The sequence below is a fragment of the Rissa tridactyla genome, chromosome 7 (genome assembly GCF_028500815.1).
Source record: "Rissa tridactyla isolate bRisTri1 chromosome 7, bRisTri1.patW.cur.20221130, whole genome shotgun sequence".
NCBI classification, from domain to species: domain Eukaryota; kingdom Metazoa; phylum Chordata; class Aves; order Charadriiformes; family Laridae; genus Rissa; species Rissa tridactyla.
In genome coordinates this window covers 56202813-56215864 of record NC_071472.1, presented here as the reverse complement: position 1 = coordinate 56215864, position 13052 = coordinate 56202813, and the positions used below count along the sequence as shown (strand labels likewise).

General features: G+C 53.5%; 1 protein-coding gene across 3 annotated transcripts in view; it reads left to right on the top strand.

Annotated features, from left to right (window-relative positions):
* The first annotated feature begins 961 nt into the window (after window positions 1-961).
* The window catches only part of ATP2A3 (ATPase sarcoplasmic/endoplasmic reticulum Ca2+ transporting 3), a 52521-nt gene continuing 40430 nt past the window's right edge, over window positions 962-13052 (top strand). For 2 of the 3 annotated variants that reach the window (XM_054208952.1, XM_054208954.1), the window contains exon 1: window positions 962-1129. In XM_054208952.1, coding sequence (XP_054064927.1) covers window positions 1012-1129 — 118 coding nt within the window. In that variant the 5' untranslated portion in view covers window positions 962-1011. The remainder of the gene's footprint in view (window positions 1130-13052) is intronic. The other variant, XM_054208953.1, reaches the window with a different exon arrangement.

Below are 13052 nucleotides of genomic sequence, written 5' to 3'. Positions count from 1 at the left end.
GGGGGTTGGGGCATGCTCAGCTTCCAGCTGGTTTTCCAGTGATGGAGGGGACCTTCTCACAGCCCATGCTTTGGGCCTTCTAGCACAGGAAGGACACGGAGCTGTTGGAGTGCATCCAGAGGAGCTGCTGGGAGGGCTGGAGCCCCTCTGCTGTGGGGACAGGCTGAGAGAGCTGGGGGGGTTCAGCCTGGAGAAGAGAAGGCTCCGGAGAGACCTTCCAGCCCCTTCCAGTCCCTCAAGGGGCTCCAGGAAAGCTGGGGAGGGACTCTGGAGCAGGGAGGGGAGCCATGGGACGAGGGGGAAGGGTTTTACACTGGAAGAGGGGAGATTTAGGCTGGATATAGGGAAGAAATCTTTTACAACGAGGGTGGTGAAACACTGGAGCAGGTTGTCTGGAGAAGTGGTAGATGCCCCAGCCCTGGAAACATTCCCGGTCAGGCTGGACGGGGTAACGACCTGATTCAGTTGCAGATGTCCCTGCTCATGGCAGGGGGGATGGACCGGATGATTTTTGAAGGTCCTTTCCAACCCGAACTGTTCCCTGATTCTAGGATTTGCCCAGGCAGGGGCTAAGCAACGCCTTCCCCTGTCTCCCAGCACCTGAACGAGCACCCACCACCCCGGTTTCCCCTCCAGCGGGAGGATTTCCCTGGCCTCCAGCATCACTTCCGAGAAGTTTGGAAATAATTAAAAAAATAATATAAAGGCTGGGGCGGGGGGAAGAGGGCCGTTTGAAGGGGCCCAGCCTGGGCTGCACAGGGCCGGGTTGCCGGAGCCCGGGGGGGGTCCCCGGGGCTGCCCCGCTGGGGGGGGGGGGGACGGACACACGCTGCGGGCGGCGGCCCCGGGGGAGGCGGGGGAAGCGGCGGGGGGGCGGTCCCGGCGGGAGGAGGCGGTCCCGGCGGCGGGGGCCCCTTCCCGGAGAGGTGCCGAGGCAGCGCCGTGCGAGCGGCGCCCCGTGTGCCCTCCGTGAGCCCCCCCCCAGCCCCGAGCATCCCCCCGGGCCGGGGCATGGAGGCGGCGCACAGCCACCCGGTGCTCGACGTCCTCCGCCGCTTCGGGGTATCGGAGAGCTGCGGGCTCAGCCCGGAGCAGGTCCGCCGCAACCGGGAGAAGTACGGCCCCAATGGTTAGTGCGGGACGGGGCGGTGGGATGCTGCCGGTGGGGACGGGAGGGGATGGGGAACCCGGCGGTGGGGGGGCTCGGGATGGGGCAGCCCTCCCGGGGCTCCGGCATCCCGCCGCGGGCGGATGGGGACCCTCCGTCGGGACCCTCCCAACCGGCACCCGGACCCGAACCCTCCCGCCGGGACCGGGGAGGTCCGAGGTGCTGCCCCGCAGAGCATCCGCTCCCCCCGCCCCAGCCGCGGGGGTTGCGGGGAAGCCGCGGGGGTTTGCCGCGGGACACCTGTTGGTCAGGAGAGAGCCTCCCGCCTTCAATTAAGGGCTAATTACTGCGAGAGCGGGCGGCCGGGCAGCAGTGGCGATTAGCGGGGGTATTACGTTTCCCGGGCGGGGTGCCTGAAGGCGGGGAGGGACGCGGGTGTGTCGGCAGGAGAGAGGGGGAAGTTTGTGCGTTGCTTGTGGGTGAAAGGGGGAAGCCCCGAAACGGGGGTGCGGGGTGTTGCGGTGGGAGGGCCCCGCTTGCCGCCGCCCTGGCTGGCTGTGGGTGCTGCCATGGGAGAGGAAGGGGTGGCAGGGGGAGATAGGGTGGTGGGACGTGTGCTGGCTTCGTGGCGCGCTGTGCCGGCCTGGAGAACCCTCTTTGAGCAGCTTCTTGGGTTTGATAAGGGGAAATTTTAAACTTGGGTTTTCTAAGTGCTCAGTGCGCACGGAAGGAACTTGCTGGGGTGCCTGAACCCCCCCGAGTAAATACTGATTTTGCTTGCTCAGGCTGTGACGGGAGGTAGGTCGTTAACTCGGTATACGGAAACAGGAGGGGTTTAGGGGGAGTTTGCTCCGGTGGTTTGGTGTAGCAAGCCCTTTCTCGAAGTTGTGCAAGGAGCTAAGTGTGTAAACACTCTCCTGCGTTGGAGCTTGTTGCATCTCCTTTTCACTTGATCCGCGTGGATGAGGCTCAGGGAAGCCCGAGCAGCTGCTGGCAGGATTGCTGTATGCATTGTTCTTCATCGGGAGGGCTGCGTTGGGTGGGATGGGAGGGCTGTGCCTCCTCCAGACAAGCGCTGCAAGCAGCGTTCCTGCGTGCTGGGCTGTGCTCCGGCTCCCCCTTCCCCCCAGAACCCCCCGCACCGGGCGGCTTCTGCTCCGGTGGTCAGGGCTGGGTTGGGAGCTCTTGCCATGGAGCATCACACCTGCCCTCGCCTGCCCTGATTTTGGAGGAGGGCAGCTGGGGACCCCTCTGGTTAGCTGGGAGGGGGGGCAACCCCTCTGCTTTTGGGGGCCTGAACGCAAAACGCATCCTTAACGAAGAGGTCTGATTTCAAGGTATAATTGCTCCCAATGTTTCTGTGCCATCCCTCGGTCCCATGGGAAGGTGGGGATGATGGGCCGTACGGGTGGCCTGTGCCGTGCTGCAGCGCGTCACCTACAGGCATCGCCGTCGCGGGGCTCGCGGTGGCTTCATTCTCCTGTTTGCCCAAGTGAATCATCGCTGCTGAGTCAGGCACGTTGGCTGCTCGGTGGCACCGGGCTCTCTGCCTTGAGAAAGGTAGCTCGAACATATGACGTAGGCGCAAAGCAAAGGGCTAGCGGTGGCAATTAGTTTGTCTTTTTATATATTATGTTTTTTCTTCTTCCTTCCCCCTCTTGCAAGCAATGGCTCTGTGTTTGCCTTTCTCTGCAGTTTTGCTTCCCGTAGGGTTCAGTGTTGGGTTTCTTGCAGGCTCTTGGTTCACAAGAGCTTCTGACTTTGGGGACGTCCCGTGGCTTTCAGCTTCAAAGCAGAGCTCGGCATCTCCTGTCCAGCGCAGCTCGCAGTGGTGTGCGCAGACGTTGAGAGCAGTAATGTGGGCAGTGCGACCATCAGTGAAAATGTGGCTGAAGACTTTTAAGAATGTCGACTTTTTGCGATTTTTTCTTTTTTTTTTTTTTTGTCTGTGTAGTGTTTATATTTTTCTTGTGGCGCAGATGAGATACGGACAGGTTAGCACAGCTTAAAATCCTGCAGAATGGCACCCTGCGTGCTTTGTTTGGTTTAAAACCTCGATGTTAAGCAAATAGCCTTTTTCCCCAGCATGGCGAGAAGTTCCAGGTTGGGTGGTGGCAGCAGGAGCTGATCTCCCCGACTGTGCTGGGGTGCCCTTGGGTGCCCTGTTGGGGAGGGATGCTGCGGGCGAGGGATGCTGCGGGCAGCACGGGTCTCGAAGACGGCCTGTGTCAAATTGCATTTTAATTTAGGCTTGGTTGAGCTCCAGCAGCAGAAGTGCGGGGCAGTTTGGCGACTCGCTTGAGCTCGCGTGGAAGGGGGAAGCAAATTCAAATGCTGCGTGGCTCGAAGCGCAGAGCAGACCTTCAGCTCCAGCGAGTTTCATTTTCGCACCCTCCTCTCTCACATTCATTCATTTCCTTCTAAACCTGAAATCAAACTGCCAGCGCGGTCGTGAATCACGATCTAAAATACATCATCTTTCTTAAAAACTGCCTCCCGATGTACTTTAGAGAGCTGCTCTCTGCTTTTTTTTTTTTTTTTTATTGTGTCAATGCATTTAGAAAATATGAGCTGCAATGAGCTCCAGCGTTCAGTGAGAAGCAGTGCCCATTGGCATGTTTTATATTTAAAAAAAAAAAGTAGTATTTTTTTGGAGGGGGTATTCTTTTAGAGCCTAAAATTGCTTTTTCCATTCCAGTGCTCATATTTACATTTGCAGGAGGAAACAGAGAGCAATACTGATTATTTCATATCTCCAGTTCGTGGCTTGGCAGCCGGGCAGCGAGATATAGATTACTGGACTGGAGGAAGATATTTCTCCATTAGGAAGAGCTCGTGTTCGAGTTTCAGATCTGTCATCGGCGCTGTCAGCACGGCCCTTTCGTTTGCCAAGGAAACCGGAGAAGCCGCAGAGCGTTTAGGTCTCACCGTGGCGATTCTCAAAAGGCTCCCGAACCTCCAAAGTCCGTTTTAACCAATAAACACGCTGCGATGCTCCACGGGCGCTCCCCTACGCCCCCTCCCATCCATCAACACCCAGCTCCACAGGTTGCTTTTATTCCACAACACTTAAAAAAAAATAAAAATACAAGAGCAAAAAAAAAAAAAATGCGCATATCTTATTTTATAACAGACCGAGCAGAGGATAGAGGGGTGCAAACATTTTTCTTTCTAAATCTAAAGCCAGGGGCATGATTTACCCTGGAATGATTCCGGTTTTGCCAAGGAATGACAGATATAAACAGGAGTCGCCCCGCAGACAGTCAAGTGATTTTTCTGTTTTAAATATAGCTCCAATTTCTCTCTTCTAAATGTATTTCCATGTGTAAATGAGCATCCATTTCAGGCAGGATATTGCCGGCATTAATGCATATGCATAATTTTATTTGCTTCATGGGTAGCCTGAAGGGGCTGTGAGTGTCAGGGGAGGCAAGCGCTGGGCTGTGGGCAGCATAGGGGTGTTTATCTCCCCTCGCCTGTCCTCCCTCCTTCCCGCGGGAGCCCCCCCAGGGTGTTCCCCATCCCCTCCTTCCCCCTCGCCGCGGGCTGACCCCAGCCTGGTACCCGCCGCTGCTCAGGCCTCCCGCGCCACGCCGCGAGGTGCGACGGTAACAGCGTGTAGGTGGTGGCTGGTTCGGGTGTCGTTCGAGCCAGCTTCAGCCCAGGGTGAACTCAAAGCCATGAGTAAATTGGCTTTTCTTTTATAACACACCTCTCTACGGCTCCGTAAAGTTTATTTCGGGATCTCGGAGCCCTCGCGTGTATTTTTCTACGTGTGCGCCTGAGCCTACCTGGGTGGGAGGAGGAGATGTCCCTAAGCCCGAATCGAGCCCATGGTGTGTTGCTGCTCTCCCCAAACCCACCCAGGCTCGGCACGAAGAGCTTTCTGCTCTTTGGCGTGAGAGCGTGTCCCAGCCCCTGTTCTGCTAGAAGCAGCCGCAAAAAGCACTGATTATATTATTTATTTCCATCCTTTTCCCAGCCTATGCCCTGGGCTGCATCTGTGTGTATATTATATGTCCATGGGCACATGCTCGTGTATATACGTCCATCGGCACATACGTGTACATGCGTATTTAGGTCCATCGTGCCCGCGGTGTGCGTATAGGTCCATAGGCACACGCGTGTGCACGCCCCCGTCCCTGCGCGTACTCTAATCGCGGCGCATTATTTCACGTCGGGTTAGCTGCCGGCGGTTGCTAACCAGCCAAGGTCACGCTCCAACTCTCTCTTGACAATAAAAAAAAAAAAATTAAAAATAAAATTTCTGTTTCACGCTGAAATATTTGAGCTGCCGGTAAGGAGAGGAAAAGCAGCATTTTCTGACTCATCTAACTCTGCGCTCTGTTCCTCTGCGCATCGCCCACCTTCTCCACCCCCGAAACACACGCTTAACAGTCTGATTCATAAACATGCTACGAGGATGGGGGGGTGGTGGGGGTTTTTTTTGTTGTTTTTTTTTTTCTCTCCTTCTCCAAATCCTTTCCCTTAGGAGAAATGCTGAGGCATTAAAACCTTGCGAGCGCCTTCAAATTTTGGAGAGACTACATGAAATTTTCCTAATTGGACAAGAGGAAAGTCGGGATTTTCATCCTTGTGCTGCTCTCTGAGGTTACCCGCTTTCACACCTACCTTTAAAAAAAAAATTGTGAATAAAGAGCAATGTTCAGAAAGACTGATGGCTGCTCTTAAAATGTTGTAGGAAGAGGGGAGGGAGAATTTCCAGGGCGAGGAGAGGCTGGGGCTGCGCTGGGGGGGACAGGATTTTACGTGCAGGTCTCGTGTGTCCCCCGGGGGCTGGCCTCCCCTGTTGCCCGAGTGTTATTTCATTAACGTTTTCATTTCATTGCTGGTTTTAAAGCTGGGGGTGGTGGAGCTGGTGCTACAAAACACTGGTTTAGGAGGGGTCGGATGCGCTGCGGATGCCGGCTTGGGATGTGCTGTTTCCAGAGAGGGGCTGGAACGGGTCCTCCAAAAACGCTATGAGCAGCAAAATAATCCTAAGGCATTATATTATAGAGCCGAACCCTTTCCCCTGGTATTTCAGGTGTCTATTTTGACTTCCCTACTCCAGCCGAATGTTTTCGGCCAACGCAGTGCAGTCCTCGCCGTCACCATGTAGCCACACATCTGCTCCTTGCCTTTTCCGTGATATTGGTCTTTCTGCGCGTTTTAAGCCTTTTCTAATCGCCAGATCTGGTTCGAAGCTATAAAGTCACATTTCTGTGGTCGTGTCCCTCCAGGGTAAATCTCTGAAACGCTGATATTTATGTTGCAAGTATGGTGGGTTTTTTTTTATTTATTTTTATTTTTAAAGCTTCCTCTCAAAACCATTTTTCTGGAGTAAAAAGCATCACCCGTCGCCTGGTGTTGCTTGTGCTTTCTTCCTATCAAGGAGAATTTTAATTTTTGAGAAGCGTCCAAGTGGCTGCCTTTTCGTTCTGCATTTGATCTCCTCCTGCGAAAGGGATGGTGTGAAAGCAGGAGGCTCCTGGCTGCCGCTGAATCGCCCCCGTCCTGCCGGTGGGCTCTGGCCTGGCACGTCCATAGCCCGGCAATGCCCCCGGCACGGAGCCCCGCGGGACGTCCCTGCTGGGTGCCCGAAACTGCAGATGCTGGTGTGAAGCAGGGCTGAGCACGGCAACTTCAAGCCGATGGTAGATGCTTTCCGGTGGCGATGGCACTTGGGAGCTGGGGTGAGCACGGCCGACCCGTGCCCTCCCCGCTGCGCGAAACCTCCCCCGAGAGCGGGGTTCCCATCGCCCTGCTGCGATCTGCAGCGCGATCCCAACGGCTTATCAGAAACCTCTCAGGGCTGGTGGGGCTGCACGCGACGCTAAGATGCTTTCCTTTTCCCAGGCCTGAAAAATGAAGGTTTTTTGGTTTGGTTTGGTTTTGGTTTGTTTTTCATATATTCAAACCTCTGGAGGAGCCAGCTTTGATTTTTTTTTTCTCCTACGCGCAGCGTTTGCAGAGTTGGGTGGGATGCTGATGCCCCTCCAAAATGTTGTTGTTTTTTTTTTTTTGGGGGGGGGGGGTGTGTGTGTTATTCTTTGTAAGCCATGGGGCAGATGTTGAGTGTTCGCACCTCACTCCTATTTATTTTTTTTTTTCTCTGGGAAAAGCCCATTAGGGCACCTGGGGAGCTCTGGCGCGTGGAGCAGCACTCCCTGCCCCGTGGCTCGTTTTGCTAATTGCAGCCAGCGGTGGTGCGAGGAGGAGGACGTTGTCTCCTGGGCTGGCTGGTTTGAGGTGGGTTGGCTCAACCTGGTCTAGCGGGAGGTGTCCCTGCCCCTGGCAGGGGGTTGGAACTACACGATCTTTAAGGTCCCTTCCAACCCAACCCATTCCATGATTCTCTGAACAGCAGGGTGATACGGAGGGGGAAGCGCTTGGGAGCGGGTTGGGGACAGGAGATGAGCTGCTGGGCTGATATTTTCAATTACAGGGTGGAAATATTAAGGCAGGGTGTGATTATCAGGAGAGGGAAGGATTTTTCCGGTTGCCTTTTTTATCTTTTCTTTCTTGTTCACCCCTTTTATTTCCCCCCCCCCCTTCCCCTGGCTCTCATGTAGCGCTCATGGATGACCTTCCATTGCACCTCAGATGGGATGAAGGCAGCCCCTCCTGGTCAGTCGGCAAACCTCGGGCAGGAGAACCAGCTGATGCTGGGGGGACTGGGAGGACTGGGAAAGGCGGGAGGGATGGAGGAGAGGGGCCCACGGCCGCTGTGGGTGGGCGGGCAGCAGCAGGACAGCGTTGGCTGGTCTCAGTCCAACCCAGTGCAATGTTAATACCCAGAAAGCACCAACCCCCCATCCCACCTCCATTTATTATTGTACATATGAATTTTTTAATTTTTTTTTTTTTTCCCGATATCGTGACTCATGATCTTTTTTTATATCTCAGTGCTGGTAGTATTGGAGGTAGGAAGTATAACAGTAACCTATATTAAAAAAAAAAAACCCAAACTGCTGCCTGCTCGGTCGAGCCGCGGTCTGAACCAGTTACCTCGCTGGAAAACAGGTAGCAGAGATCTGGGCTGGAAGTGTAGAAATGTTGAAGAGCCGGAGCCAAAAAGCAATAGAGAAAATTGTGGTTACTTGAGTATTTCCATGACGCGAGCGTACGCCAGAGGCTCCTCCGTGGGCGGTTAACCCCTCGCGGGCAGGGCTGCAGGCAGCTGCCTGCTCCCCCAGCGTCCGCGCAAGGACCGCGCGGGTGGTGATGAGCAACGCTGGGGCAGGAGACTCATTATTCCTCCCAGGATCAACGCAATTAATGCTAATGGGTCTTTTCCAAGGCGGGTGGCTTGCCGGAGTTGAGCCAGTCATCTCATGAAAGGAGGGTCGGATCTGGGTCTAAAGTGTTGTTCTTTTGAAGCGGGGTTGAATTAATCCTTGCTAGCAATTAAGCTCATGTCTATAACTAGTATTTGCTGTTATTTTGTGGGAACCTCCCAGTTTTTGAGGTTTGGCTGCTTGTTATCACTCTGTGAAAGCCTTTTCTCTTTCTCACCCGCAGAGGTGGTAAGTCCGAGGTCAGGCTGTGGTTTGGTAGCCGTCCCATCTACCTCCCAGGACATGGTCCATGCCCACGTCCCGCCTGGGCCAACCAGGCATCGGGCCGCTTCGGGGCACGCGGTGGCATCTCTTTGTGACCCGCGGAGGCTCAAACCTGAAATTTTGTACCTCTTTTTGAAGTCTAGACCTATAGTACCCCTAAATCCAGGTGTCTCCGCTCTGATCATCCAAATCCTAAAATTTAAACGTTCAGCAACCTGCTGGAGGTACCGAGGCAGGTCCTGGCTTCATCGCCTGTGCTCCCACGTGAACCCGTTTGAGATTTTTTTTTTAATATATTTGTATGTGTATATATTTGTGTATATATTTGTGTGTGTGTGTCCCATTTGAGATTATATGTATACACACGTGTCCCGTTTGAGATTATATGTACGTATCTCTCACCCATTTGAGATTATATGTATATATTTTTTATTTCTTTTCTCCCTACGCTAACATTTGCAAGTTGCCGTGGGACACCTTTGCATAAAAGACCCCTTTATGGAGGCAAAGCAAAACACAGGCAATAAAAAGATGTATTTTCCCTGTCAAGAGCTGACAGGTCCACGCCGAGGGGTGAAGGCACTCCAGGATGGGTGTCACGGTGCTGGTGGCCCGGCCCAGCCGCGCGGCAGGGTCACCGTCAGCATCGGAGGTGCGATGTTTTGGGGAGGAAATCCGCTTCTTGCTCTTGCGTGTCCCCTGTGCCCCTGGGTTCCTGTCCGCGGTATTTTTGCTTCGGGTGTTTCCTGCTATTTAGCCACTATGTGTATTTTAAACCAGCGTGCGGGGGGAGGCGGGGAAGGGATGTGAGTTAATTCGGACCGAAGGGCAGGGTTGTGTCGGGCGTCCTTGCCCAGGTGGGGGACGCGGGGCCGGGGGTAGCCCCGGCGATGATGGATTTTTCCCCATCCCAGTGACACCAGCTGCAGCGCATCCCTGTGGTCCCCAGAGCCGCCGGCCGTGGCCGTAGTGCTGCCAGGAGCTGGGTGGGAAAGCTGTCCCTTGTGCCGGGACCAGTCCCCACGGCCAGTCCGTGTCCTCCTGGGGGAAAGCATGGCCACAATGGCTTTTTTTTTTTCTCTTTCCCCCCCCCCACCCCCCCCCCATCTTATTGGAGAAAATCCCTGGAGTTCTTGCAGAGCCGCCCTCCAAGCAAATGCAAGGGTTGTGTTTTGTGTGTTATGTATTTGCTTTTTTTATATTTTGTTGTTGTTTTGTTTTTTTCTTCTTCTGGTTTGGAAACAGTTTTTCTTGCATTTGTTGCTGATAAAAATCAGTTATTTTTTGGGAGGGGTGCGTGGGCGGGGGAGATTCTCTCCTCTGCTCCCTCTGCCGCGGGGAGCGAAAGCGCAGAGATCCTCGCGGAGGAGCTCAATTAGCTGAGCAGTGACTCCGGCTGCTCCGGCCATGGCCGAATCCCCAGGGATTTGCCCTGTAAAACATCGGCTCAGCTGGATTTTGGCGAGCAGGCAGCGCCCGTCCCCAGGAGACGGGCAGCCGGGGTCAGGATAACCCTCCCTCTACCTGACACTTTTCTTTTTCCATTCTGCAACCTCCAAGTCAACAGAAGGTCTAAAATAAGGAAAATGTGGGGAGTGAGCGGAAAAATAAGAATAAAAACAGCCGGCTGAGCGGTGCGGGGTGGGATGGAGCTGCGTCCCTGGCCCTCCGGCTCCTGCCGCCGCAGGCGCTTCCCCTCCTTTGGGGTTTTGCAGGTTTTCTGGGCTTTTGCACGCTTCGGAGTGTGGAAAACAGGGACCCTCTGTTGCCTGTGGGTAAATGGAAACGCCATGAGAGGAGCAGTCGCGTTTTGATCCGCTCCCCTCCGGAGGGGAGTCCTGTTGTGTGGTGCCGGCTCAGGCCTCTTCTGGGGCTCTGCTTCTATCTGTAAAAGCCTAATTCAAATTATTCTTCCCTAAATGTATATATGTATCTATGGATATATACATATATATAAAAAAAAGACTTTGTTCCTATATACAAATGTATGTAGGTATCATGTATATATACACATTTATATAATATTTCACCCTTATACTCAAATATATATAGTTATCTGTCCATACATATAAGTATGCTCAGATATATATATGCTCAAATATATCTATAGATATTTCTGCACATATACGTGTGTGTGTATATATATATGTAATATATCATCCTTATGGACACGCACACAGATATTATACATAGTTGGAAGGAGATGGTGGAAAAAGCCTAGATGGGACCCATGTTTCCAGGGATCTCTGAGTATCTGGCTCCGGGAAAGGAACTACTTGAGCTGCAGAGAGATGCGTGATCCCCAGAGAGTTCATCCATGAAAACTATTAATTGTCCAACTCGCCCCTTTTTCCCATCCAGAAGAACAGATCTTTTCTATCCTACAGAAATTTTTTTCTCCTGATATAATCTAAACTAGGGGCAGCGTGGACTTCATTTTCCATGAAAACCCATCCAAGAGGATTGCTGAAAATAGACCGCGCTCTGAGAACAGATCCCAGAAAAAGCAAGTGTGTGTGTAGGGGGGAGCCGGGTCAGCCGGGGCAGGGAGTTCTGCAAAAAAATCAATCATAATAATAATCTCGGTTTGAGTTAATTGAGTTGAAAAGCAGCTCACCAGCACCCATGTGGGCTGGGGTCGGAGGACGCACCGCCCTGCAGATACACTGGCCGCGTTGATCAGCCTGATTTTATGTACCAGCGGATGGGAGATGGGTTGAGATGCCGTACTCAAACTTTCAAATTTCACAAGGATTTGCTGTGGCAGAGGCATTTCCTCCAGAAAACAAACAAATGGGAAAAACATCCCTCCAACACCCCCCCTCCCCGCCCAGACCTCTGCGCTTTTAGGATGGAGTCGGCTCCCTTCGCTCCCGAGCTTGGGGCAGGGTCTGCTTCCAACTTGGCGTGCAAAATTTGGGTTTCCCTGATCCATAAATATGGATCTCAGCTCGTGTGCTGTGGCTTGGCTACAGGTGGCAGGATTGAGTAAAACAGAGCTATTAAAATATCAGCTTTTGGGGGGGTGAGACTGAGCAGGTTCCTCATCTTGGCAGGGAGTGGGAGAAAAAAATTGTTTGGATTTAGAAGTACTATCTTGTAGTTACTTCTTATTTTTTTTTCTTCTTTTTAAGTTGGGGTTACTGGTTTGGGGCGTTGCTTTTGGGGGGTTTCACCTTGCAAACGGGGAACTCGCGGGGGTTACAGCAGGGGGAAGGTAAGCCCTGCCCTGGCTGCCTTGTCCCGGGGCGCTGGGTACCGGTGTTGGAGTGCCGAGGGCCCCTGGCGCGGCTGGTCCCCGCGGGGCGGTGGGAGGGATGCCCCTGAGCAGGGATGCTGCCGGCGGGATGCGCTTGAGCCGCTCGGCCGCTGCTGGGGGCGGCGACCGGGAGCCACCCGCACTTCCCACAGCACTTGGCTAGCGGGATGTTTTAGTTACATTTATTATTTATTTTTCTCATTTATTTTTCTTTATTTTTATTTTTATTTTTTAATTATTATTATTTTATTTGGCATGCCGTGCAAGCGTGACATCCTCAGTGGTTGCTTACAGCCTCACCGAAGATACTCCGCTGGGTGTAAACACTCACCAGATCCTCGGGGAGTCGTTTTTGGGGGATGCCTCTCCCCCCTCCCCAAGCAATGGCAGCCCTTTGCTGCATCTCTCCTCCAGGAGCAAATACATCCTATTTTGAAAATGCATCCTAGTCTCATTCTTACCTGCCTTTTAAGCCCCAATATCTTTTTTTTTCCTATTTTTTAGGAAAAAAAACCCCAAATACTGTCCCACCTTGCTACTCCCCAAGTCTTGCAGAGTTCAGATGAGAGGCACAGCCCAATTTTCAGTGCTGAAATTCCTCCTTGGGAATATTTGAAGCCTCCCGGTGCCGGGCAGGGTCGGGCGGCCGAGCTGACCCGGCATCACAGGGCATCGCCGGGGCTCCTGGCGCTGCCACCCCCGCGGGGTTTGGTTTCCTAAACCATTCCCCGCCGCTGCCAGGAAATTGTTATTAAACTTTCTGTCGCCGGGTGACGGGCTGGCTGCGAGAGGCCAGTTTGTGGTGGCGCGGGGTGGTCCGCCGTGCCTGGAGGGGTTACAAATTCCCCGTAGCGTTTTTCCCTGGCCTGGCTGGTGCTTTTCTGCCTCCGTGCTGCGTCGGGGCGGGTTTGGCTGCGGGTGGCATCTGGGCATCCCAGTTGTGATGCGGGGAGCAGCCGAGGGCAGGAGGCTGCAGCGGAGCCCAAAAGGGTGAAAAAGCGTTACTGGGCAAAAATCCCCAATTTACTTAATACTTACCACTGGGGTATCAATGGGAAATCAGGTGAAAGAATAGTTTGAGGGCAATAAAGGAGGAAATAAAGTGATATCTGCAGGGCGC